The 27326-nt window shown below is 42.5% G+C and overlaps 5 protein-coding genes and 1 non-coding gene across 7 annotated transcripts in view; 4 read left to right on the top strand and 2 right to left on the bottom strand.

Moving 5' to 3' along the window:
* The window catches only part of nsd1b (nuclear receptor binding SET domain protein 1b), a 28574-nt gene extending 27594 nt beyond the window's left edge, over positions 1–980 (top strand). For both annotated transcript variants that reach the window (XM_015961242.3, XM_015961245.3), the window contains exon 25: positions 119–980. In XM_015961242.3, coding sequence (XP_015816728.3) covers positions 119–816 — 698 coding nt within the window. In that variant the 3' untranslated portion in view covers positions 817–980. The remainder of the gene's footprint in view (positions 1–118) is intronic.
* A 5424-nt stretch (positions 981–6404) lies between these two features.
* On the bottom strand, positions 6405–10586 carry rab24 (RAB24, member RAS oncogene family). Its single transcript, XM_015961240.3, has 9 exons — positions 10368–10586; positions 9543–9757; positions 8414–8482; positions 8245–8323; positions 7957–8024; positions 7777–7876; positions 7412–7462; positions 6890–6949; positions 6405–6791 (listed from the first exon to the last, which is right to left on the bottom strand). The coding sequence occupies exons 2-9, from the start codon at positions 9657–9659 to the stop codon at positions 6724–6726; spliced, it is 612 nt and encodes a 203-aa protein (XP_015816726.1). The 5' UTR covers positions 9660–9757; positions 10368–10586; the 3' UTR covers positions 6405–6723.
* Positions 10587–12837: 2251 nt separating this feature from the next.
* pgrmc1 (progesterone receptor membrane component 1) lies at positions 12838–15505 on the top strand. Its single transcript, XM_015961239.3, has 3 exons — positions 12838–13182; positions 14349–14504; positions 14600–15505. Exons 1-3 carry the CDS (start codon positions 12888–12890, stop codon positions 14692–14694), a joined length of 546 nt encoding a protein of 181 aa, XP_015816725.1. The 5' UTR covers positions 12838–12887; the 3' UTR covers positions 14695–15505.
* Positions 15506–16450: 945 nt separating this feature from the next.
* trnal-caa (transfer RNA leucine (anticodon CAA)) lies at positions 16451–16561 on the bottom strand. The gene is made up of 2 exons: positions 16524–16561; positions 16451–16496 (listed from the first exon to the last, which is right to left on the bottom strand). It is a non-coding gene; the product is annotated as a tRNA-Leu (tRNA).
* Positions 16562–16954: 393 nt separating this feature from the next.
* cox7b (cytochrome c oxidase subunit 7B) lies at positions 16955–20202 on the top strand. Its single transcript, XM_015961238.3, has 3 exons — positions 16955–17092; positions 17883–17998; positions 19992–20202. Exons 1-3 carry the CDS (start codon positions 17056–17058, stop codon positions 20073–20075), a joined length of 237 nt encoding a protein of 78 aa, XP_015816724.1. The 5' UTR covers positions 16955–17055; the 3' UTR covers positions 20076–20202.
* Positions 20203–20717: 515 nt separating this feature from the next.
* On the top strand, positions 20718–27293 carry pgk1 (phosphoglycerate kinase 1). Its single transcript, XM_015961237.3, has 11 exons — positions 20718–20966; positions 22637–22687; positions 22768–22923; positions 23007–23151; positions 24357–24460; positions 24941–25060; positions 25369–25483; positions 25858–26037; positions 26109–26286; positions 26528–26626; positions 26704–27293. Exons 1-11 carry the CDS (start codon positions 20902–20904, stop codon positions 26742–26744), a joined length of 1254 nt encoding a protein of 417 aa, XP_015816723.3. The 5' UTR covers positions 20718–20901; the 3' UTR covers positions 26745–27293.
* The last annotated feature ends 33 nt before the right edge of the window (positions 27294–27326 follow it).

Raw genomic sequence — 27326 nt, 5'->3', positions numbered from 1 at the left:
TACGATCAGTTGGCACCAAGAGTATTTGAGATTGTGATGGAGAGGGTTCTTCTTTCCCGCCCCTCCAAATGACATCACATAATTAATTCAATTAGATTGTTTTGTTTGTTTCTTTTAGGTCGTTGGGAATGTCCATGGCACCAGTGTGACTTATGTGGTAAAGAGGCGGCATCTTTTTGTGAAATGTGTCCCAGCTCTTACTGCCGCCAGCACAGAGAAGGCCTCCTCTTCATCTCCAAGCTGGACGGCAAGCTGTGCTGCAATGAGCATGACCCCTGTGGGCCGGAGCCCCTGGAGCCAGGGGAGATCCGGGAATATGTACCAGAACAAAGTTCTCAAAACTCTGGGCTGGGCATGGCCGTCCTTCCCTCTGCTGCCTCCAGCGCCACAGACAGCCTCAACCAGACAGGCAGCAGCAACAAGAAGGTTGGCAGGAGCAGCACCAGGAGAGAAACACCCGAGGCTTTTCCTGCATTTTCCATCCCGGTGCCCATCACTGTCCCCATCGCTGCTCCTTCCACCTCTCCATCTCACAGCAGCTCCAGTTCTCCTGGGAGCCCACACGTCTTTGACGTCCCTCACTACTCTCCCATCTCCTCATACGAAGAGGAACGGGATGTGTTAGACGTGGATGAAGAGGAGCTGCTGGCAGAGGAGGAGGAGCTGGTGGAAGAGGGTGAAGTAAGAAGGCAGAAATCAGACACTCAGAAGGAAGATGGAGAGGAGGTGGATCTGGAATACCTTGAGCTCAAAGATGAAGACGACGAGGACGAGGAGGAGGAGGATGAAGATGAAGAGGAGGAGGAGGAGGAGTGATGCACATTTCCAACTCAGTCACCACAGTGAAGTAGCACTTAAAGATGAATCAATCACAGTATCATTTAATGATAAAGTGGATGTACGAAGAGATTTTTAGAAGAAAATAAATCATAAAACAAATAAATTATGAAGCTTATAAAGAAAATATTAACATATAAATATTACGGTCACATCGTGTCATTTGTCCTGGGTTTTTCACTTTTTACCTCATCACACGTGTACAGAATCATCTGGAACTGCTACAAGAACCGTTTAAACCAGTTTCTCTTTGGTATTTTGGATTTTCTTTCACACAAACTTTTCCTCCTACTTTTTCTCCGCTCCAGTATTTTAGGGTTGTTACAAGTCTGATGTGTTTTAGCTTGAATTAAGAGTGCAGGGTGGACTGATCTGTCCATTCCTGGAGTTTTCCATTTCCCAGAACGTTTCTTCACATCCCTACTGGACTTGATCTCATTCTTATGGGACTAGTTGTGGTTTGATTGGACGATGCTGCTGCCGAACATCATGAAAGAGGTTCCACCCAGAACCTGAGCATTGGACTTTAGGAAGAAAATCATGTATCAAGTGAAATTAATTCAGATTATCGACTGGTTTCATCTGTCAGATTGTATTTTACTTGTATGCAAAACTAGATGAATTAGAATGTGGATTTAAATTTGAACTTTTATGTTAAAAGTGGCCAAAAGCCATTTTAAAGCAGCTCATGAGTTAATGATCAGCTCCATGAATAAGACAGACTGAGTCCTTTTGTAAAATAACAGGCCAGATTAAACCAAACACAGGTAGGTGCTCCGGTGTGTTTGCGGTGCTTTCTTGTCATTAAACGCTGTTCTGTGACGCACAAACGAAGGCGAGGGCGAGCTGTCAGATGGAGCTCCGTCTTGTCCTCTTGGACTGGAAGTCAGGTGCTTGATCTGTTCCCGTTTTGTTCTGTCTACAAGCTGAATATTGTCTTTGTGTGTTATCTGCCAATGCCTTAGACTGGATTTGGTCTTGAGATCTTTTTATGGGAAGGATTTTGTGTTTGAGAGCCACATTTCCTTAAAAATGCCTTTCTACAGTCTCCCACCAGTTCATGTCTCGTACCCGGTGTATTTATGATGTCGATCTCAACGACTGACCTGTTCCAACGACTGCTATATAAACACATTTAAAAAAAGGAGATTCTGGCATCTTTTTAGTTCCACCAGTCCACCTCTGATGATGTTTCTGCATGTGTGTGTCGATGTCATGAATCTTTTTATTTACAGCAGATTTCCATCCATCATCTAAACTGCTTAATCATCAGTAGAGTTGTAAGGGACTGGTGACCATCTCTACTGGTCATCTGGTAAGACGAAGGTTACCCTGGATACGGCTCCAGTCCATCACCTCTAGAGTTTATACACTCAACAAAAATGTAAACGCAACACCTTTGTTTCTGCTCCGATTTTTCATGAGATGGACTTAAAGATCTAAAATTCATTCCAGATACACAATATTACCATTTCTCTCAAACATTGTTCACAAATCAGTTTAAATGTGTGATGGTGAGCACCTGTGCTTTGCTGAGTTAATCCATCCCACCTCACAGGTGTGCCACATCAAGATGCTAATCTGACATGAGTAGTACACAGGTGTACCTTATACTGCCCACAATAAAAGGCCACCCTGGAATGTGCAGTTTGTTTTTGTTTATTCATTTAGGAGATGCTTTTATCCAAAGCGACTTACAATTTATTACATGTAGGGCATGTTGTGATCTGTGGGGGAAACCGCGGTTTTGTGCTTTATTGGGGGTCTGGGGACTCAGACCCGGTCAGTATCTGGTGTGACCACCATTTGCCTCATGCAGTGCAACACATCTTCGCATAGAGTTTGTCAGCTTGTCAATTGTGGCCTGTGGAATGTTGGTCCACTCCTCTTCAATGGCTGTGCGAAGTTGTTTGATATTAGTGGGAACTAGTACACGCTGTTGTATACACCGGTCAAGCACATCCCAAGCATGCTCAACGGGTGACATGTCCGGTGAGTATGCTGGCCATGCAAGAACTGGGACATTTTCAGCTTCCAACAATTGTGTACAGATCCTTGCAACATGGGGCCGTGCATTATCTTGCTGAAACATGAGGTGATGTTCATGGCTGTACGGCACAACAATGGGCCTCAGGATCTCATCACGGTATCTCTGTGCATTCAAAATGTCATCAATAAAATGCCCCTGTGTTCTTTGTCCATAACAGATGCCTGCCCATTCCATAACCCCACCACCACCATGGGCCACTCGATCCACCACATTGATATCAGCAAAGCGCTCACCCACACAATGCCACACACTTTCTGCCATCTGCCCTGAACAATGTAAACCGAGATTCATCCGTGAAGAGAACACCTCTCCAACGTGCCAGACGCCATCAAATGCGAGCATTTGCCCACTCAAGTCTGTTACGGCGACGAGCTGGAGTCAGGTCAAGACCCCGATGAGGACGAAGAGCATGCAGTTGAGCTTCCCTGAGACGGTTTCTGACGGTTTGTTCAGAAATTGTTTGGTTATGAAAACCAAGTGTTTCAGCAGCTGTCTGAGTGGCTGGTCTCAGACGATCTTGGAGGTGAACCTGCTGGATGTGGAGGTCCTGGGCTGGTGTGGTTACACATCGTCTGCGGTTGTGAGGCCGGTTGGATGTACTGCCATATTCTCTGAAACGCCTTTGGAGACGGCTTATGGTGGAGAAATGAACATTCAATGCACGAGCAACAGATCTGGTTGGCATTCCTGCTGTCAGCATGCCAATTGCACGCTCCCTCAATACTTGTGGCATCTGTGGCATTTTGCTGTGAGACAAAACTGCACATTCCTGGGTGGCCTTTTATTGTGGGCAGGATAAGGTACACCTGTGCACTACTCATGATGTCGGATCAGCATCTTGATGTGGCACACCTGTGAGGTGGGATGGATTATCTCAGCAAAGCAGAAGTGCTCACTATCACACATTTGGACTGATTTGTGAACAATGTTTGAGAGAAATGGTAATATTGTGTATCTGGAAAGAATTTTAGATCTTTAAGTCCATCTCATGAAAAATCAGAGCAGAAACAAAGGTGTTGCGTTTATATTTTTGTTGAGTGTACATGCACACATTGTCTTCTGTGTCTCCTGGTTGGACGTGCTTGGAACACCTCAACTGGCTCCTATGTGGAGGAGCAGCAGGTCTACTCCGAACATGCTAACGCTGCGCGGAGGCCATAAAAGGTGGGATTTGAACCTTCAACTTTCTTGCTGCAAGTCAACAGTGCCACCAGCATGCATCCCAGTTGGTCGGATAGATCCATTAGATGATCTCAAATTTAAACATGGAAGATGGCTCACTTTCCCTCCAATTCAATTCAAAAATACTTTATTGATCCCAGAGGGAAATTGATTGCTGTAGTAGCTCAGAATAATAATAATAATCAAGTCGTCAAAGAGTTGTACATTACAATGGCTGTTGGCAGGAAGGATCTCCAGTAGCGGTCAGTGTTGCAGCGAAACTGAAGAAGCCTCTGACTGAAGACACTCTTCCGTTGTCGGACAGTCTTGTGAAGAGAATGCTCAGGGTTGTCTATAATTTTCCTGATTCTCTGGAGAATCCTTCTTTGCATTATCTCCTCCAGTGGTTCCACAGTCGTCCCCAGAACAGAACTAGCCTTTTTTATTAGGCTGTTGAGCCTTTTCAGGTCCCTGCTTCTGATGCTACTACCCAACAGACGATAGCTGAAGAGATTACACTCTCAACAACAGACTTGTAGAAGATCTGCAGCATCTTGCTACAGACACTGAAGGACCTACGCATTTTCAAGAAGTGCAGTCTGCTGTGTCCCTTCTTGTAAACGGCTTCGCTGTTCTTTCTCCAGTCCAGTCTGTTGTCCAGGTGAACGCCAAGGTATTTGTATTCCTCAACCACCTCCACTTCTTCTCCCATGATGGAAACAGTGTTTGACTCCACCCTGTTTCTTCTGAAGTCTGAAATCATCTCCTTTGTTGTGTTCACGTTCAAGGTCAGATGATTGTTTCCACACCATTCCACAAAGCGCTCCACAGCTTTCTGTACTCAACTTCCTGTCCATCTCTGATACACCCGACAACTGCAGAGTCATCTGAGTATTTCTGTAGATGACAGGTCTCTGGTTTGTACTGGAAGTCTGAGGTGTACAGGGTGAAAAGGAATGGTGAGAGTACAGTCCCCTGTGGTGCTCCAATGTTACTGATCGCCTGGTTTGATGTGCAGTTCTTCAGCCTCACAAACTGTGGTCTGTTTGTCAGGTAGTCTTTAATCCAGGCAATAGTTGAGGCCCCCACCTGTGTCTTCTGGAGTTTCTGGCAAAGTACATCAGGCTGGATTGTGTTAAATGCACTGGAGAAATCAAAGAACGTGACCCTCACAGTGCTGCCTTTGTCCAGATGACAGTGGGTTGGCTGAAGCAGCTGGATGATGGCATCTTCAACTCCAACTCCATGGCGATAAGCAAACTGCAGCGGGTCCTGATATGTTCTAGTTTGCTTATTCAGGTGGACCAACAGGAGTCTCTCCAGGACCTTCATAATGTGGGATGTCAGGGCAATCGGTCTGTAGTCGTCATTGACTGATGGGCGAGTTTTCTTTGGAACTGGAACAAGGCAGGATGTCTTCCACAGGACTGGAACCTTCTCCTGGGCCAGGCTGAGGTTGAAGAGGTGCTGCAGAATCCCACAGAGCTGCTCTGCACAGACCTTCAGTACTCTGGGGCTGACACCATCTGGACCTGCAGCCTTGTTCCTGTTCAGTCTCTCCAATAACACACTAGTCTCTTTTAAACAGCCTTTAATTAAAAATGTGCATCAAAATCTCATGAAAAACGTCAAAACAACAGAATGTTCATTTACTTCCCCCTCATGTCCATCTTGCAGCACAACTCAAAAGAGGCGATAATAAATTAGCATCGGTGTGGGAACACTGAGCAGTTTTTACATCATTTACACAGAAAGCTTTTTCCTTTTGGTCAAAGCGGAGGTTTCCTCACCCAGCTAGAGAACTGAATCCATCTTTGAGAAGACGATTGCTTTGAAAGCTTTTGCAACCTGGGTTTTTAACAGCATGTGGGTTTTTCAATCAGGCAGATGAGCTCATGCGAGATAATTACTGTACAGAGATGAACATTTTACTAACGTCCACCTTAAAACAGGCTTTGTTTTATAATATTTTAACAGAATCAGATTATGATTCAAATATACAAACTATAAAATTAGTGTTTTCATTCTGTATTTTAACTGTTAATCAGACTTCGGTTTGCGTTTTACATTGTGCTCGCGCTGACGAACTGATCCGGCTGAAATCATCCCTCCAAACTATTTTTGCCTTCCAGCTAAAACGAGTAACTTCAGGCAAACGTGAGCGACCTCTTGGCCGAGTGCTGAGTCAGCACTTTTACATCCATAACGTCACGTGGCAAAAAGTACATCAACACAAACCCCACTGATGGAAACGCCTCTAAAGAGAATATTGGTACCTTCATTAAAATTAGAGTGTTGTCTGATGATGAATCCTATTAGCTTACCCGCAACTGGAGGTAAATAAATAACCTGATGTAAACAATTCGTCGTGAGGTTTTCTGCCTCTGTTTCAGCATCTTCTTCACAGCCTCTGATTGTGAGACTGTGAGACTCAGAGGAATGGCGATAAAACACGAGGGGAAAGTCTTCCTCAGCACTTGGTTTCAGAGCAGCACACCCTGCTCTGTAAAACTCTGCAGTCTTTATGGCACAAAAGAAACAAACAGTATGTGACAAAGAGCACTGGTTGGTTTCTGTTTGGGGACAGATTCATCTTTTTTGGGATATCAAATCCTAAAATCTCAGCCTTCCAGCAAAGGTTGAACGTCTGTTTCTCTTCCTCCTGTTGTTCTGGATCAGTTGTTGTGGCAGCAGCTGTAGAAGAAGGAGTCTTTCTTCTGGCCCAAGTCAACGCCTGCTTCCTCTGATGACACAAAAAAAAAACAATCACGGGTTTTTAAGATGGAAAACAGCAGGAAAAATGTTATTAGTGTCGCTAAAACTGAGACGTTTTAAGCTCACCGGTCATATACTGGAAAGACGATTCGTTGTAGTCCACAGCCACCTTCTGGAAGAGTTCATCTGTAAAACAAAGCCTCCATCAGTTCCTACAGAACAGTCAGTCTGATGAGAGAGGCGCACACTTTTACCGTCAGCCAACTACTTCAGCTAATGAACTGTGATCATCTTCAGCACAATAAAGGCCGTTCTAAAGCCCAGCATCCTCGTGACTTTAAACCCTGACTGAACAGAACCGTGACATCCTCTTTCTCCATCCTTCTGCTTCCTGTCTGGGTCGTTTCTTTCCCCTTTTAAAGACTCTTTTATGTGTCGTTCCACATTTATTACTCACAAAAATGCTGCCAAAGAGCCAGAAGCCCCCATCTAACAATCTAATTCTGTCTACTCGTTTAAGTTACATCATCTCAGTGGTAGAAAGTCATCAGGAGGACTTGTAATAAGCAAAAAAGGAGGTAATAAAGTATTTAACAAAACACACTGATTTTCATCTTATGACACCTTTTTAAATCAGATTAGACTTACCCACGTTCCTTCCTGTTTTACTGGAAGTCTCAAAATGCTGCGCGCCGATCTCTGTAACAAACACGTTATTCATCCGTTAGGAGCCCGTTTAGCTATAGTTGACTTTTGTTTGAAGTAAAAGTTGATCGTTGCTGGTTTGATGTCTTAACAGAATCTAAGTGAGCAGCGACATTCGCTCAGAGTTTCCAAAAGGTCTTAAAACATTCTGGAAGTTGTTTATTTGTGTCTTCGTGTGGTGATCTGCTGCAGCAGGTGGGTGAGATACCGGCTTTGAGGAGTTTATTAGACGTGACCTTTGACCCCTAACTTATTTACTGAAAGCTTAAAAAAAATAATGGTGCATCACATTATTAAAGATTGTTCACCTTCAGCGAAGTCCTGCGCGTCGTGGTAGTCGATCTGACGCAGACTTCTGTCTGCTTCTATCAGGTCGTTCTTGGTGCCGCACAGATATATCTTACAGTGCTGCCGGGTGAAAAACACCCGCTTAGATTAAAATCTAACATGCTTGATTAAGTATGATAATCATACGCATCGTAATTTACCTCCTCGCAGTTTTGCAGCTCGTTCACCCAGAACTTTGCTCGTTGGAAGCTGCTGCTGTCGGTCAGATCTGGAAGACAAAACAACCAAAGTTCACAGAGAACTTGGGAAAGAAATCTGAAGAAGGAATCACAGAGAAAGCAGCTTGAACACTGAGGGGTAAACAATCCACACACAAAAAAGATGGAAGTTAAGAAAGAAGAATAAAACGTGACGGCAGTCTGAGTAATCTGGGAAAGGCCACAGGTTATTTTAGAGACAAAGTTCCCTAACGTGGACGGCGGGTTTACCGTAGCAGACGATGGCGGCTCGAGCTCCTCTGTAGTAGATTCGACTCATGGCTTCGTAACGCTCCGATCCAGCTGTGTCCTGAAGAAAAAAAAAATAGAATATAAAAAATATGTCAACGTATCTACTTCCTGTTCATGTAAACGTCATGAAAATTAACATCAAGCTCACCCATATTCCCAAAGTGATCACCTTCTCTGCCACTTGGATTGGTTTGGCTACAAAAGCAGCACCGATCGTCTGTCAGGAGGAACAAACACAAACACACACGTGTGATTTAACGTAAGACCCTGATGGGCAGAAATACTCCCTCCTGTTGGCTGATATCTATTCAGTCACATGATCGCTGACTGATCAAATTCTCACGTTTTATTATCAGATCATGTGTCAGACTGACAAAGAATGCTAAAACATCTCACAGTTGGATTATTTGTAAGAGACTACAATCATGTTCTTCTGCTTTAAAAACCCTGATCAAAAAAATAAGGAAATGCTTTTTTATTTTAATTAAAAAAGTTATTTAATCATGTAGCCAACAAATTGATCAATTATTACTGATGAAAATGAACATTTATGACTCAGTTTCTAATAAATGTTTAATAATTCCTGATTTTAACTGATTACATGATATTTACTGTTTTATTTTAAAAGCATTTTGACTTGTTTTGTTTTGTTGGCACTTTGAGATTCTCTTCTGTGATTACTTACTTTACTTACTAAATCCATTACTGATTTTAAAAACCCGTCAACTCTTCTTGTGTTTAGACCATCGCTTAGACAGACTTTAGCAGATGTTTGCTTTCAGATGGTGCATTCAATGACAAATGGAAAGCGTAAGTTCCCTCCTTTGGCCTGATAAAGGCAATATTGAGTCTTTCTTTATTAAAAACTGACTATTTCTTCTTGAAGGAAAAGATCAAATTGCTGATTGAGCATGCAGTAGATCCCAAAGCAAATGGTTGTGATTTCCTAATACTGAGGAACAGTGAATGCAACTTGATTAGAAGTTGGGTGGAGAAACAAAGATGAGGAGGATTTTCTCTGAAGGTCACAGAAATCTGCAAGTCTAAGATTAACTCAGGATCTACGTAAACACACAGACCTTAGTTTAGCATCTAGAAGGAAACCTACCCAGGGCTGAAACCTTAAGTGTGTGTGTGTGTGTGTGTGTGTGTGTGTGTGTGTGTGTGTGTGTGTGTGTGTGTGTGTGTGTGTGTGTGTGTGTGTGTGTGTGTGTGTGTGTGTGTGTGTGTGTGTGTGTGTGTCAAAGAGACTCAGAAGCAGAGCAGCTGACACTCACATTCTGGTATGGGCCGACCAGGAAGCGATGATGAACGTATCTCTCCACCAGACTCGTCTTGCCTACGCTCTCCTTTCCCAGCATCACCACTTTAGCATCCACGCGCATTGCACTCATGATGATAGGAAAAGTCCAGCGCAACAGGAAGGGGCTGTGTGTGTATGTGTGTGTGTGTGGGGGGGGGCTGATTTCCACTAGGTTTTTCAGTACGCTGCCTGATAGGAAGGAAAGGCACACAACAGTTAGATGCTTGTCATGAGAGACAAAAACACAAAGGATGTAAACAATCTGCACGTATTTAGAGTCAGTGTCCATGATGGCAAATTTTAAACTATAGCTATGTATTTCCTCATGTTCACACAATAATCTAATAGATTGTAGATGATGAAGCAAAATTTCAACAAAAAAAACCTTAATCTTTCATTTTTGTCTCATAAATTGAACCTATGGGTAAGAGCTGAGTATAATAAGATCAATATGTTTGTTTCACAGCAGCTGATTAAAGAGAAATTATCAATAAAAGCAACATATTCTAAGAAAATTCCTCCTTTCTTTTTGTTTTGCTTCCATGAAAACGAGATTACCTAATCTTCTAAAGTAATTTTAATCAATAATTCTTCGGTGTTTTAGATTTTTCTTTAGGGATAATCCATCTGAAATCTTTTAAATAACCTTTCCAGATTGTTCTGTTATTTTTATTTGATGGGGCTGTGATCCTGTTTCTGTGAGCTGAGAGGGGTAAACATGACACAGCCAAAAACATCAGCTGGGCATTGACACATCTCAGCTAGCTTAGCTAAAGGTTAAAAACAGTGGAAAACTCACCCGGTTTCTACTCAGCAAATCCCTCTCGACATCTGATTCCCTCCGAACAGAAACCGAACCGAGACCGTCTGACACCCGCCTGCTAAACCCGTCTGAAAGCCGCCAGCCCGCTGTTCATCTCTGCCCGCCGCGCGTGGAGCCCAGCTGGTGTCTGGATCCCGGGGCGGGCTGCTAGCTCCGGTAACTCGGTGGTGTCACTGTGGCGCATAGGCTGAGTTTACTAGAAAAAAGCTCAAAGAGCGAGTCTCACAGAAGTCATTTAGAAACGTCCGGTTTACTCAACCAGGGCTGTCTCCACAGACGGCACAGCGCTACGTTTATGGGGGAGAAAGTCCCTGTTGCCTGTTTGGGTGGGAACCAACAAGCGGACACTGCCAGTTTCCGGGAGTCGGAAGTGGCTGAATGACCACCGGAAGTTGGAAAGCATAGGAATTGTTTCCCAACATATTTTTATTCCACATTATTGTTAGCAGGTGACATTGCATTGCTTCTTGTCTGTGGTTGCAAAACGATCAAAACTGTGTTTAAACAGGCGTGTCCAAAATGCAGTTCTGGGGCCTTTCTGGGCCCTCAGAGTGATTCGGTATGGCCCTCATTTGCAAGAATAGTAACAGCAGGCTGTTGATGCAGAGGCAAACGTCATCAAATTTTGATGTTTCAGTAAATTGAAAAAAATGTAATGGAAAAGGTTAAGTCTCATCCAAAGTGGTTTTTATTAACCCACTTTTTATTATTATTTAATTTAACAGTAAACCAGACCAGAAACACCCACTGACTTGTGAAAATCATTCATAATTTTTTTTTATTAAATCCAGCAAACACAACTGAAGATTGAGTGACCCTGGTCCTTTTTCTTGTAGCTGATAATAGACTAAATTTTACTTTTTATATGTGCATATGCAGTGGGAGTGGTGCCAGTGGGAGGACTAGAACTGGGCCAACGAGCTTTTAACAGATTCACCCCCCCCCCCCCCCCCCCACCACCACCACCACCACCACCACACACACACACACACACACACACACACACACACACACACACACAGCTGCAACAGGTACCACCACCACTTCTCCACTCAGCCTAATCTCCCCCAACCACCAAATTCCACAAAACAGTTCCCAAAACATCACATCCCAAGGAACTGGAAAACTACAGACCAGTCGCCTTGATCTCCCATCTGATGAAGACCATGGAGAAACTTAACCTCACCCATCTATGTTCAGTGGTGAGCCCGGAAATAGACCCACTGCCATTTGCATATAAACCAAACATAGGTGTAGAAGACGCCCTCCTCTACCCTGCCTTCAACACCATCCAGCCGTGTCTTCTGCAGCAGAAGATGAGGGGTGCAGGAGTGGACAATATCTGACTTCATGGACCAGTGACTACCTCACCGACAGGCCACAGTTTGTGAGGCTCCACAACTTTGCATCTGAGGTGGTTGTGTGCAGTGCAGTGTGCTCCACAGGGTACAGTACTCTAACCTTTTCACCTTCTACACCTTAGACTTCATCTACAACACCAGCAACTGTCACCTCCAGAAGTTCTCTGATGACTCAGCCATTGTCGGCTGTGTGTCTGAGGGGAATGACCTGGAATGACCTGGAATAAGGTCAGTCATCATGGACTTTGTGGGCTGGTGAGAGCATAACCACCTTCAATTGAACACCAGTAAGCCAAAAGAAATGGTGATTGACTTCCAGAGAAACATTTCTCCTCACTCACCAGTGAACATCCAGGGTGCAGACATTGAGGTGGTGGATACCTTTAGGTACCTGGGTGTTCACCTCAACAGTTAACTGAACTGATCCCACAACACAGATGCTCTGTATAAGAAGGGCTAAAGTTGCCTCCACCTCCTGAGGACACTGAGGTCCTTTGGAGTTTATTCCCAGCTGCTAATATCCTTTCATCAGTTTGTGGCTGGCTCTGTTATCAACTCTGCTGTGGTCTGTTGGGATGCAGACAGCTCTGAAAAAAACCCTGCTGAAAGCTCACCTGTTCAAGATGGCTTTTGTGTGAACTTCATCACCACCCTCCTTATTCTGCTTTCTACCTACTCTGCCTTTCCCGGGATCCACTGAATTCCCTCTTTCCTATTCATTTTCTCTTTCCCTTTCCTTACATATTTAATCACACTTTTTCCCATTTTAACCATATCTTTTATTCATTAAAAAAATATTTTTTATACTTAAAATTTTTTGTTCCTGTGTATCTTGTGATTTTTATCTTTAGAGGCTTAAAAACTTTGCTTGGATGCTGTATGTGAGGGATTTTCTCGATATTTTCACACGTTTCGATAGGTTTCTCCATTAATTTCATTTTCGAAACTAATAAATAGAAATCTACTTTATTTCACATAACACCTTGGTAAAACAGTGTTTGCCATTCACTTAATTTGATTGGTTTAAAGAGGGACCACGTGACAGCAAAATTGATCGGTGATTGGTCAGATTGTCATAAGTCTTTCCCAATTCCAACAACACACACACGGTAGTCAAAAGGAGAAAGAAGGCAACATGGCTGATTCAGAGGGAGGCGAAGTAACTTATGCAGGAATTTTTCAGGAAATTTTTACGTCCCCACTGAACCTAACCCTACTCAGCCTCTGTTTGTTCCTGCTGTACAAAATCTTCCGCGGGGACAAGCAGCCGGAGCTCGGCGAGGTGGAGAAGCCTCTGCCTAAACTGAAAAAGAGGGATTTCACCCTGGCAGAAATGAAGCCCTACGACGGACTGCAGGACCCACGGATTCTAATGGCCGTTAACGGGAAAGTTTTCGATGTGACCAGAGGCAAAAAGTTTTACGGTCCAGGTAAAGGCACACGTCCTGCTCCTTCCGCCTGTGTAACGAGCCACCGTAAACTGTTTAAAAAAAACAACTTTTAAGTTATTATTGTGGTCCACCAACGAACATAGTATTTTATTTTTAGTTTAGTTTTCCCTAATAAAAAATTATCATCTGTTGACTTTTACTGCTGGGATTTGGCGCCACACCCCCTTTGTTATGCTAGCAAGGGTCGCCTTTTTCATTTGGAGGGGCCGCAGGCAGCCTTGGAGCCACAGATCGTCTGTGAGGAAGAGGAGCTCTCCTATTAAAACAACTTAAACCCTTAAGGGCTTTATTTTTGGCCCACAAACCTTTCAGATCATATGCTCGTGAAAGATCTCAGTCATCCAAGTCATGGTTAATCCTACTTGGCTCAAATAAATACAGCGTGCATGTGTGCCCATGTTTTCTACGGAACAAAAGTGACATTAGTTTAATAGAAATAGTGAATAACAATTATACTGAATTCTAAAATGTCAAAAAACCTTAAAATGAAGCTGTATATGATCCTTGAACCTGCCAGGTTCCACTGTGGCATTCCTGCAAACCGACACTGAGTTGCACTTTGTTGTTTTTATCTTATCCCAGATTGTGACCTCTGCTGTGTGTAACCTCTGACCAACATGATTAACTAGCTGTTCTACTACATTCTGCACCAGCCAGAAATCCTGTTTATTCATCAAATGTTGCATTAAAAACAAACTATTTGGCACAATTTGTGTCTAAACCAATCACCGTACATATATCTTTAGTCTTGAACTTCCCTTAAGTGGCAGAATGCCTGGAGTCTGCCATACCTGGTAACCAGCATGTGGTATTATTATTATTTTTTATTATTTAATTCTGAATTTGCATGCTTAAAGTGAAATTTGTTCTACAGGAAGAATGCAAAAGTAAAAAGGAACTTTTGAACAGCTGCAACAGCTTCTGAAATAGAAAAGGTGTCTCGTGTTGTAACATGTTTGAATGGCAGCCAAATGCTTTTTCCTGGGGAGATCTCTGGATTAAACTGAGATTAAAACTTGTAGTTGTTTATTATGGAGAAAACAAATTGTTTTGATCTATCTGGAAGCACAGATCTCTTCAATTTTCTGTTTTACTTTTTCTATTGCCTTGGTGAAGATGCTGTCCTTGTTTTTGCTGTTCTGCAGAGGGACCATATGGGGTGTTTGCAGGCAGAGATGCATCTCGGGGTCTGGCGACTTTTTGCCTGGACAAGCAGGCCTTGAAAGACGAATATGATGACCTTTCAGACCTGGACTCCATGCAGCTGGAGAGCCTGATTGAGTGGGAGTCTCAGTTCACAAGTGAGTTATGCAACACAATCAGATGTATCTGCTTACAAAGATTGCTGTGCAAATGCCTTGCCATAATTTTTCTAACGTTTTGTCCTTTGTTGCAGTGAAATACGACTATGTTGGCAAGCTTCTGAAGCCCGGAGAGGAGCCGACAGAATACACCGACGACGAAGAGGGAAAAGACAAGAAGGCCGACTAGGATGTGACCAAAAGGAATCGATGAGAGACGCCTTAATGTTTGTAATTTGACATTTATGGTCTTCTTTTACTGTCATTCACACAAAACATTCCCATATTCTTTACACATTCGTGTAAATCTGGACCAATCCTGGATTTTACATGTCAACGTGATATATTTTTCCCAAGGGCATTACCAGTTCGATATGCTGTATTCTAATGTAGACACGAGTAGTTTAGAGATGTGAATTGTCCATTTAAATATTGATTCTACAGAAAAATCATGTGCTTTATGAAGCAGCTGATCTACTAAAGTTTTTGACATTTCTGCTCATCACATCCTCCAAGTTTCATTGTCTTATTGAGTAATAATATTTTGCAATGTGGAATTTTTGTTGATTGTCACAGTTAAATGAAAGGTTTTAGATGGGCTGTCAGTAAGAGGACTATGTGAAAGAATCTTGTTTTGATTTTTATAAACAAAAGGAGAAAGATGACCTGACATTGTTGCACAGTCACATTTAACCTGTCTGCTTTCTCTAATGATCAGAGACAATCATGTTTTTCTGCAGCCTATCGGATAGTGTTATAAACCTTTATTTAATTTTAGCCTCCTAAAATTTCAGAATTTGCTGCTTTTTACAAAACAATTGAAATGTGATATAGACTAAAATACAAGCAAGCGTTTAATCATAATTTTTAGCTTTAGACATGATGTCTCTTAAGTCTCAATGCTAAGAAGTTGTTTTATTTCAACACCCATGATGACTTAAGGGCTGCCATCAGTTTGTGGTTTTAAACCAGCTGAATAAAGACTTTACATTAATCTTTTATTCATTTTGTTGCTGTTTTCTACCACTCTGTTAAACACTAAACGTGTGCTGGTGCAGTTCAAACCCCCTCCCAGCTAGTTAACCCATTTTATCTGCTCAGTAACCATCATAAATCAGGCTAGACTGTCTGAGAACATATGTCACAAACCAGCATTTTAAGCTCAAAAGACTTAAAAAAAAATAGGTATAACTGATTAATGAAATCCAACAGAATGTCTGAGGACTTCTGATGGAGAATTGTATATTTTTCTGACTTTGTGCTGATATTTTACCATCATCTGTAATTTGTCATTAAATGAAGGAAGGTGTTTTTAGTATTTCTGTACAAACTACTTAGTCATGCTGTCATAATGCTCAAATGATATTTTGATTTAATAAAGAAAGCTACAAAACAAACACGTGAAAGTGTCTTTATTAAAATTGTTTGTGAATAATGCTGCATGCGGTCAAGTTAAAATACTTGTGTCTATTTAAAACTAAAAACCTATGAGAAATATTTTAATGTTTCATTTTATTATGCTCATACTGAGCCAGGTTATATTGGAGGTTTCTTCCTGTTAAAATGGAGTTTTCTTCTCCACTGTCACTATATGCTTGCTTAGTAGATTGCTGTAAAGTCTGTCAAGTCAGTCTCGATGCAATCTGCAGGGTTTCCTTACATAGGAAACTTTGTACTAATTGGCTTAATGAACTGAAATCAATTGAAATGTTTACTTTGTGACGTGCATTGAGATGACTTGTGATTTGGCGCCATATAAATAAACTGAAGTGAATATTGTTTAAAAAGATTGATATAAAAATGGAAAGCGGCTGCTATTTAAAAGTTAGTGTTAAATATTGTTTCACGTTTTTTTCCAACACATGCTTTTAGAATATTAGGCAATAGTTGAATTGTTCGCTTCACGGAATAATATATAAATCCGCCAGAAAACTGAAAAATATATGTGTCAGAAGTGGGATTCGAACCCACGCCTCCATTCGGAGACCAGAAGTCCCGTACACGGGGAAGGTTTGTGTCCTTGAGTCTGGCGCCTTAGACCACTCGGCCATCCTGACACTGTTAACATGCTAGTCCGATTTTTGAATATTTAATCACTCTACAACGATATGTGTCTGATTTGTTAGTTTGAAATATTATACATAACTATTTACATATGTCCTTTGTTTCCACGTATTATGTCGCCTAATTTTACTGTTCGAATTTGTGCCCAAGCCCATTATAAAAGCCCCGATGATGCTGCTTTAAGGTACCGTGAGCAGACTTGGAACAATGATTTGCAAAAGTGCAGCTGTGGTATTCTATGACAACAGTAATTCTCATCCTTATTGAATCAGTTGATTCAACCTAATAAATCTTTGATGCAATACGCTTATATACGTTGTCAGTTTTCTATAAATAAATAAAAAGTCGCTGATTTTTTTCACCTGACTACTTATCAATTCAATTTTACTACACAACTTGAACGCTGCAGCTTCCGTTGTATATATTTGCAGCAGCCATATTGTATTTCTGTCCGTCAAGGGTATCGGAAGGCACAGAGCAAGACAACATGTACGGCTTTGCAAAAGCTACAGTCAACCTTAGCGGTAAACATTCATTTCAAATTACAATGAGTCTATAATTGTACCAGACACCTTTTCAGTCTGAAGTCGACAGAAAATCTGATGGCCTCTTTGGTTGGTGACCGTGTTCAACGTGCTGTTAGCTAGCTAACATTAGCATGTCCTAAAGAGTCGGCTATGTTTTAAAAGCTCACTTTTATGTAGCTGAATGTTCTGGATCGTCAGTCATGAGAAAAAGCAAACATTCGCTATTTAAACGGTTTAAAAATACATTTATAATTGCGGTAGCTTTATGTGATTCGCTGACCTGTTTAACTTTGAGCAATTTGCTTGTAATTTCCGTTTCTTTGTGAAACTGTAACACCGTAAAGTGTTTTGGAAATTTTCATTTGGATTATTTTGCGCCGGCAAAACTTTAGTCTGCCGGCTTGGCGTTAACGAAGACAGAAAGGGATATTGGATTTCCTAAATAGGCCTGAATCTATTTACAAAGAAGGATTTTGCTGCTTAAGGGTAGAAAATGTGATATTCTTTTTTTAAATGCTATATTTCTTACCTATCTGACAACTATTTATATGTGACAATCTTATTCCTGCTTTTATGACTGTCATTGTATTAAATGATTTTGCATCACTAATGGGTTTCATTCTCAAGAGCCAACTTATTAGTCATTTTAGCAATGAATGGATGAATGTATAGTTCATTTATTTACTCCCAAATCCATTCTTTATTTGAATCTCCAAGGCATTAAATGTAAATGTTGGTATTAAGAGGAGTGTTATTACATAAGGCCTGTTTTGTTGTTGATGTTTAGGCCAAGCGGTGAGGCATGTGAGACATGGATCCACTGTCTCCAAGGACTTCCACTCAAAGTATGGCACAGTCGTGTTGCTAGGTGGAGCAGCCTTCTGCACAACTGTGTGGGGATATGTAAGTCGTAACACTTCGCCACCAGTGACGAGCATAAGCGCAGACTCTTCAAGCATTCAGATTTTATGTAACATTTAACAAAGGAGAAAACAGTTCTCCTCAGGGTTACAGTGTAGGAAGTAACTGTGTGTCCCTATCATCGACATAAATATACTGGACACCTCCTTTCCATAGGCTCCAATATCACGTTTTTGAGGCCAAATGGGAGGTGACCGTGTCACAGGTTCCGTCAAGCTCAGACATTTCCACAAAAGGGAAGAGAGGAGGAGCTGAGGGTGTGGCTGTAAGGCTGGGATCAACTGACGACACCCGGTCGAACTAGCTACAAGCTAACCTGAAGCTAACCCAAAGCTGACGCGGAGGTGGGAGCTAAGCTAACGGAGGTAGCAACCTAGCTACAACCGGAGTTAACTGTGCACAACACCAGAGCTTCTGAGTCAGAGATACGCCGGGCTGACCGCTGGGTAAAACCGGGTGGAACACCGAGGTCTCCGAGACCTCCACAAGCTGTCAGCCGCACAGCAGACAAGCGCCGCTGTGATCTGAGAGCTGCCGCTGGGGAGAACCGGGTGGAAAGGTTTCCATCCCAGAGCTCCACAAGCCGGCAGCCCGCGCAACAAACAGAAGCCGCGATCAGACAGAGATGCGCCGAGCTGCCGGGAGACCCAGCCGGCATTCCGCGCAGCAAACAGAAGCCGCGAAGCCAGGGGAGAAACGGGTGGAAAACAGAGATCTCCCGAGAGCTCCACAAGCCGAAAGTCCGAACCCAGCTCCACCAACATGTTATATTTCAACCCATTTTCTAAAGTGCAGCATTATGTTAAATGCACTGGGTTTTACCCTATTACATTTAAATTTCATGGTTAAACAGTACATGTTAAAATCTAAGCTCAGCTCGGCAGTGACCTAAAATACATAAATATAATTTTACTTACCGAAAAAAATGAAGTGGAGACTCCTTGGACGCTCTGTTAGTGCAATTAATGCCACAGCAAGTCATTTTGTCCAACAATTGCACTAAAAATATCCAAAAAAGAATACACAAACACAGAGACTCAAAATGCCGGAGCAGTTTCCAAGCCAGACCGAGGCTCTACTGAGGCCTTTCCACGGAGCTAGCTCTGTGGTCACGTGGGTCTGAGGCGGCGGCGGTCACGTGTGTCGGATGCTCCTTAATTATACAGAATTTTAGGCTTTTAATACACTTAAACAGAAGAGTGAGAAAAAATTCACCCCCCTCAGAGTTGTCATGAGTGTAAACTAGATAATTTAAACAAAAAACATGTTTTGGTACCAGGCTGTAAACATGTTTATTTCTGCTGTGAAATTGGTATTTTTAACATGGGAGTCAATGAGGATTTGCTCGCTTCTGACACCAGCCCCCAGCGGATGAGGGTGGAACTGCATTTTTGGTACTTCCGGGTTGGCCTCAATTTTAGAGCTCCATTGTGGGGGCTTGGTCCCTATGGAGTTGTGGTTTGGATACCTGGGAACATGAATCAGCGTTTCCACCTCCTTAGGACTGGTGAATAGAGTACTGTTTATGTGAGGTACTGCATACGTGACTACATGAACATCCGTCGACGAAGCTGAGCTGTCCATGTTGATCACAAGAGGGCAGCTGAAGCTTAAATGTGGTCTGAAGCTGAAAACTAAGATTCATTTAGGCTAAATTTACCCAGCTCATTGAATTACATTAACACTTAATCTTGCTAATAAAGCTTCAAAACTTGAAAAATATTGCAGAATTGGTGATGAAAAGAATCCAAGAAACTACAACAGAAGTAGTGTTCATTGTATCTTGTGGTTAAGAAATTGTTTTATGTTTACAGAAATTGCTTCAAAATCTATTTCTATAGTTTAAGCAGTTAATACTTTATTTTTGTTTTCTTTAGTTTTTGAAACTTTGAATGTCAATGTCCAAGATAAATAACCTAAAATGTTCTGCCTCTATTATAAAAGACTGTCTTGTTTTATTATTTTTTTGGTCCAGGTTTTAACTCAGGCTGGTATCACCTGGAATCTGTCCCCAGTCAAGAGGATGATGCCCAAAGAGTGGAGGGAGGCTGAGGAGTGAAGGGCCAACATGACACTTCTGCACCCAAACCAAGAAACCTTCTGATTGTACAGATTAATAACAATTACCAGTCAGTAAATTACTGTTTATTCCAACGTTTTGTTCAAATAAAATGTGATTCTACTGACTTGTTTGTTTGCTTTAAAAGTAAATATTGGATAGAACTACAAGTGGATTTATATAGATTTTTGTAGTGCTGTATATATTGAAGATTTATTGGAATATTAGTATACATTAATTTTAGGAGTGCACACAGGATGATAAATTGGGACTTGTGCTCAGAATTGGATTCCAAAAGATTAAAAGAAACTAAGTTGTGGGACATCTAATTTTTAATGGAAAACGCTACAGATGTAATAGAGTATATTGTACTAGGCATCAGCCTGTGAGCTTCTCGTAAAACATTTCAAAGTACCACTTTATTGTAAATTGGCTATCCGGGGTTGAAAACCCTTTGACATGATAAATGTGAAGTCTATGGTTTCAATGAATGGATGACTCTGAAAATATGAATAAGTGAATAGTGTATTATATTTTAAGGGCCAGTTTGAGTATTACAAGACACATTGGCTTGCCTTACAATGTTAATGAAGATCAGGTGGTAGTCTGAAAATACGAGCGGTGAGCTCGACCAATCAAATTTAATGTGTTCACTCAGTATTAGCCAATCACAAACTGAGGGAGGGATCTGCTCCGCCCACTGGCTGTACCTCCGCTTTGAGCTAAGGTCACAGCTGACATTCGGTTGCTAATCTGCCATCAGCTAAAGGAAGCGGAGGAAATCCATTTAGGAAGGTCCACGAAGGAACCAGAGAATATAATCAACATGTCTCTGTCTAACAAACTCACCCTGGACAAGGTGGACGTGAACGGGAAGCGGGTCGTTATGAGGTCGGTGGTAATCAGTTTTTTAATCAGACAGCTAGAGATAAGCTAACATCTAATGCTAGAGCCGTTTACGTCCCCAAAATATCATAAAAGGTTATTAAACCGTTTAATTTTCAATTTAAAGACTAAGAAGGGGCGTTTAACGGTCTTAGTCACTTCAGAGCTGTAATTAGAGGACGCGAACTTGTTACGTTTCCATTCGTGATACGTGCCTGTGAGGAGATGCTGCATGGAGATGGAGCCTGAGTCTGATTTAAACGTTCACATGAAGATGCAGCATCCGATGCGCTGAAGAACACAAAACCACACCCTGATATTCAGTGATGCTAACCAAAGTCTGGGTATTCAGTCGTTTGCAATTTGTAATATTTAAAATGTACATTTTTAATAATAAAAAACCCAAACGGTCCCAGTTTTAACATCTATCAAAGTTTATATAACATGATTGTGGAGGATTTCCTCCTCTCTGCCTTCCCTCAAGCCTGGCCCTTTCAGTCTTTAGAAGAGCTCTGGAAGCTGACACCATGTGTGTAAATGTCAGAGGGCCATGTGGGTTTGGTGATCCAACAGCAGGCAGCATAGGACAAGGTTCACTGAGCCCACACTACTCCACTCAAAGGTCAAAATTCACTTCATGTTATGCGAGTTTAAGCAAACGTGAAACTACAATCTACAACACAGTCACAAGAAATATTGCCTCACAAACCAGGGCCTGTTGTAGCCTGTTGCATTTTAGTTCAGTAAGCCACATGGAGGCTGGACCAGAATGGTGGAGGAGGAGGAGGCCTGTAGAGGCCTGAAACAACCGAGATTCATTCATGCACAGAAACCCTGAAGTTGCACAGAATTTTAAATAGAAAACAGATTAATTCTGGGTTGTGTCAAATTGCCTCTAATGTGCAAGCCTCAGTTTGCAGTGACATCAAATATTTTCCTTGCGGATTGAAAACTTTTGAACCAGAAGTATTCATAAAACAAGATTTTGAGAAAATGAATTAATATTTACTAAATGCAGACATGTGCTGAGTTATATTTGAGTCCCTAGTGTGTTTTTGGGACTTTTCTGCTAACATTTTGGATTGCTATTATGATAACAGCACATTCAGGTTGGGCGAGCTGGTCATTAATCCACTGAATATGAGGGGAGGTGATTCTGCATTGAGCTGCCAGGATGCATCACGGCATGGTCGAGTGTGTTGCACAGATTACTGCTGCTCTTCAGCTGTTTTTAACAGATTCTGTTCTGCTATTTGGTGGCAGTTTTCACTAGATTTTTTATGATTTATTATAGTTTGGATGTTTAGATGCTGCAGTTATTCCCATATGGAAAACCCAAAGTAAATGGCTGGGTCAAGCTCAAGATAAACGCCATTAGCTGCTCGCCGATGAACGTAGAGAAGCATTTAGGTGCCAAAGAGCAAGAATAAAGTTCTCAGTAGGTGGAAATCTACCAAGAATAAATAGAAGTTAATATTTTTGTAACAAATTGCGTAGTTTCAGGAATTTTGAACATCTTTTTTTCTCTTACTTGAGCTTTTTTACGCTAAAAAAACAGACAGTTCCTGCTTGTTCTGTTATTTCCACATCAAACACAAGTCAATGAGTCTGACAGGAGTTAAGTGTTCAACATCTTCTTCAGACTTATAGTTTACCAAGTCCTTGTTGTCTTTCAGAGTCGACTTCAATGTTCCCATGAAGGACAAACACATCACCAACAACCAGAGGTAGCGTTCCTCTTTGCTGTTCTCACTTGTCCATTCTAGAAGATTACCGTTGATATTAAAATGACGTGTTTGATTTTTAGGATCAAGGCAGCCGTTCCCAGCATCCAGTACTGTCTGGACCACGGGGCCAAGTCTGTTGTTCTGATGAGCCATCTGGGCCGTCCTGATGGCAACTTTATGCCTGAGAAATACTCCCTGGAGCCTGTTGTTGCTGAGCTCAAGAGCCTTCTGGGGAGGTAGTACCATGGTTGTAACTGATCTTCTCTTGGCCTGAACATAACGAAATAAACATCTGATCGTCCTCCTTGGGGCTGTGCAGAGACGTCACTTTCCTGAAGGACTGTGTGGGTCCAGAGGTGGAAGCTGCCTGTGCTAACCCCGCCGCTGGAACAGTCATCCTGCTGGAGAACCTCCGCTTCCACGTAGCTGAGGAGGGGAAAGGCAAAGACCCCTCTGGAAACAAGGTGAGGCTGAAGGTCACTCGTCTATTTTAATGCATCTCTAGAAGCACAGCAGTCGTCTCACTTACAGGAATAGTGGAGCTCTCGATGTAGCTCGTGATGCTTGTCCTTGAGGTGCATTGTGGGAATTGTACAATCCATTTGTGAAGTTTGTTTGAGAATGGTGTCTTATTTCAGGTTTGCTTTGAGTGAAGTGCTGTTTCACATCATTTTCTTTTTTTCTGTTTTACTAGTCTAACTTTTAGCCTGTTGCTTTTTATTCCACTTCCTGTGCTCAGACTAAAATGGATACAAATTTATCATTCAGTTGGTGTGAGGTCTGGATAATGTCTGTAGTAGAAAAAGAAAACGAGGATGTGAACTCGGGCAGCTGGAACTGGACCATAGTCCTGTTGGACATTGACGGACTCTGTTGACCTTTTTCTGCCCGCCAGTCTAGCAGCTGTGACCTTTTGCTTATTAAAGTGCAGCAGAAACCGGATCTACAGTCCAACTGCACCAGCAAGGAGGGACCGACCCTCTCCAGATCTCATCTGAGACGACTTTGCTGGTTAAATGAACATTTTATTAGACGACACATATGTTTGGGGTTTGTTTTACAGCATGTAGTTCTTGAAGTAGGATCTAAAAACCGAAGTTTGTGAAATTTTGTGATTTGAAGAGTTCCACATCCTTCTGATGTAAATGCCGTACATAAGACCTTCTCTGAACTGACTGTTGGAACGGACCGTAAACCTCAGGTTCTGGGTTTTGGTGTTGACCTCTGGTTTGAGTGTCACTGTTCATTCCCTGATAGCGACTAAACTAACATCCATGGTGCAAGAGCTGTCGGTAAATATGGACCTGCATTCTTTTAGAGGGGGAGGAAAGAGGTGAAGCCGCTGCTTGGATACAGATGTTAAATGGTAAATGGCCTGTATTTGTATAGCGCCTTCTTAGGGTTCTCAAACAGTCATTCACATGCTGGTGATGATGAGCTACAGTGTAGCCACAGCTGCCCTGGACGGAGACGAGGCCTGCTGACCGCAACCAGCAGGCACGGCGGGTTAAGTGTCTTGCTCAAGGACACAACAGCAGCAGTTCAAGCCAGGATCAAACCGACAAACTTTTGATTATTGGACATCCCGCTCTACCTCCTGAGCTACTGCTGTCTGCTCTCATGTTCAACTTTAACGTGTTTAATCATCTTTATGTTTTGTGTCCCTCAGATCAAGGCGTCCCAGGAGCAGACGGACTCCTTCAGGGCGTCTCTGTCCAAACTGGGAGATGTTTACATCAATGACGCCTTTGGGACGGCTCACAGAGCTCACAGGTGAGTGGAATCATCGCCAGCTGGTGTGTAGGGTCAAAGCTGAAGTGAAATATCAAGTCACTCGATCTCTTCAGTGAAAACAAAATTTCTGCAACATTCTGAGCTTCAAAATTGAATTGTTTTAACAACATGACTCTCAGAAGTCTATCACGATTACTGGGAAACTTCCAGGTCACAGTCTGACCTTTCCATGGAGTACTGGCTGATAAAACATGTTAGTGGTTTTATGGTCCTGGTAGTGTTGGGAGGTCAGCAGATCCGGTTCTCCTGGCTGTAACACGGATGTATCTGGTACAGTTATTGAGCTCACCTCGGTTTCTTTTAGATCGCAGGTCCACCATGAGGAGCATCAGCAGGAGTGATCTGCAGATTTTTGTATATTTAAAAAAAATAATTTACTTCTGTTGCTGCCACTTTCTTTAGAATGACTAACTAGAACTGGAATATCTGCTGAATTATAACTTGACTTCTGTCTTTCAGCTCCATGGTGGGGGTGAATCTGCCCCAGAAGGCTGCGGGTTTCCTCATGAAGAAGGAACTCGACTACTTTGCCATGGCTCTGGAGAAACCTCAGAGGCCCTTCCTGGCCATCCTGGGAGGGTGAGAGCAGAATCAGAAGCATCTTTTTCCTCTCCTGTGGTTTTGGTTCACCCAGCAGCCTCGTTTTAAACCAGATCAGGAATAAAGGATAAGCTCTTTACGTAATGTGATGTCAGAGCGCTGGCTGATCAGGCAGAGGTGAAGGGTCGTGTTTTGTTGAAAGGTTGTGATCTTGTCAAATAGTGCTGCGTTGGATTTTGCTTTAGTTTTATTTGCCTGCAAAAAATGTAATTCCCAACATTATTGAAGGCATATCTTCAGACATTTTATTGAAACCATTAATTTAACTGATGTGTTCTCTGTTGTAGAGCAAAGGTGAAGGATAAGATCCAGCTGATCAACAACATGTTGGACAAAGTGGACGAGATGATCATCGGCGGCGGGATGGCATTCACCTTCCTGAAAGTCCTCAACAACATGGAGGTGAGGACGACTTTGGTAAACCTGATAGGCTGCAGGTGTTGAAACTGTAACTTATCTTCTTTCAGTCATGACCTCGGTTTGACCCCTGGACAAAAAGATCTAGAAATACTTGAACTATTTTCTCAAAGGTTGAAGTTTAGTTTTTATTTGTCTGGCTGATAAAACTCATTCACCACCATCCCCAAACTGAACTCGGTGTTGGGAAAACTCTTTTCAGAAGGACGTGACTGAGCAGCAGCAGAAAGCAGGAACGAGTTAAGCAAGAAATGAACGTGTGATGAAATCCCTACAAAAAGAGGCCATGCTGGGATTTGGGTTTTAAAGTAAAATATTACACTTCACACTGAACGACCTTCATTCTCCTCCGTCGTCAGATCGGTACGTCTCTGTTTGACGAAGAAGGCGCCGCCATCGTTAAAGACCTGATGGCCAAAGCAGAGAAGAATGGCGTGAAGATCACACTGCCGGTTGACTTCGTCACTGCAGACAAGTTTGATGAGAACGCCGCTACAGGCACCGCGACCGTGGCTGGTGGGATCCCAGCTGGCTGGATGGTGAGAAGAGGGTTTACCTAGTGGCTTTGTGCTGGGAGTTCAGTGTTGTAGTCTCTTTCTGTCTCCACCAGGGTCTGGACTGTGGTCCAGAGAGCTCGAAGGCCTACTCCGAGGCGGTAGGCAGGGCCAAGCAGATCGTCTGGAACGGGCCAGTTGGTGTGTTTGAGTGGGACAACTTTGCCAAAGGAACAAAGAACCTGATGGACAAGGTGGTGGAGGTGACCGAGTCGGGCTGCATCACAATCATCGGTGAGGGGAAAAGAGCTTGTTCCGCTAGTGGAGTTAGAAACACACCATCTTTTTGCTAGTTTGGATTGTAGCCATTTTATTTAATAATAAATATTGGCCTCAGATGCTAACTACAACGGACCAAACAGCCAATGGTTACACATAGGCTAGAGTAAAGCTGTCATAAAGGTAAATATTAAAACCCAGTGGTCTGCAGAGGCTTTTCCAGTCTCTTGAAGCGTTTTGCTGCTCCTCTGTCCAGGTGGGGGTGACACTGCAACCTGCTGTGCAAAGTGGAACACAGAAGATAAAGTCAGCCATGTGAGCACTGGAGGCGGAGCCAGTCTGGAGTTGCTGGAGGGTGAGTGGATGTTCGCTCACAGGAACGCAACAAGGTCATAAAAGCTTTCTGAACGTTTCTTCTCTTCGTGTTTTCAGGTAAAGTCCTACCTGGTGTCGAAGCCCTCAGCAGCGTCTAAACCACATCAGCTGGATTGGGTGTGTGTGTGTGTGTGTAAGAGAGAGAGAGAGAAGTGGGTTGATACTTTACTCCTGAAACCACCCAGAACATAAACACACACCACGTTGTTTTTGCCCTCAGCTGTGACTCGCAGGAGAATCTCCGCTCCTCAGACCTGCTGTTGTCTGCCTTACGTCAACATGCTGCTTCCAGACAAACTACTGACCATGGAGCTTTTATCTCACACACACATTTCCTTTTTCGTTTTCAAGACTAAAAGACCAAACTTGTTAAGATGGAAGGTAAAACTAAAGGCTGAAACAGTAAAACAGCAAGTTTTAGAACTCCGCTTCCTTTACAACTCAGTCATCTGTGTTTACCCATGAGTGTGTGTGTGTGTGTGTTTCAGCTGTGCTACCCCAGGATGGATGTTGCACCACCAGAGTCTATACTGTATATGTAGAGCATATATGTAGAAAGTGTTGATGTGTTTGTTGATGTTTTGTCTGGTGCTGACATTTGCTTGGTCGCCTGGCTGATTATAAAATAATTAAATGCTGTCCCCAAATCCTGTCTCAATATTTTAAACAAGCTGTAAAAG

This window comes from Nothobranchius furzeri, chromosome 10 (assembly GCF_043380555.1).
Source record: "Nothobranchius furzeri strain GRZ-AD chromosome 10, NfurGRZ-RIMD1, whole genome shotgun sequence".
Lineage (NCBI taxonomy): Eukaryota > Metazoa > Chordata > Actinopteri > Cyprinodontiformes > Nothobranchiidae > Nothobranchius > Nothobranchius furzeri.
Note: the sequence above shows the minus strand (reverse complement) of the source record. Positions and strands in the feature narration are given on the sequence as shown.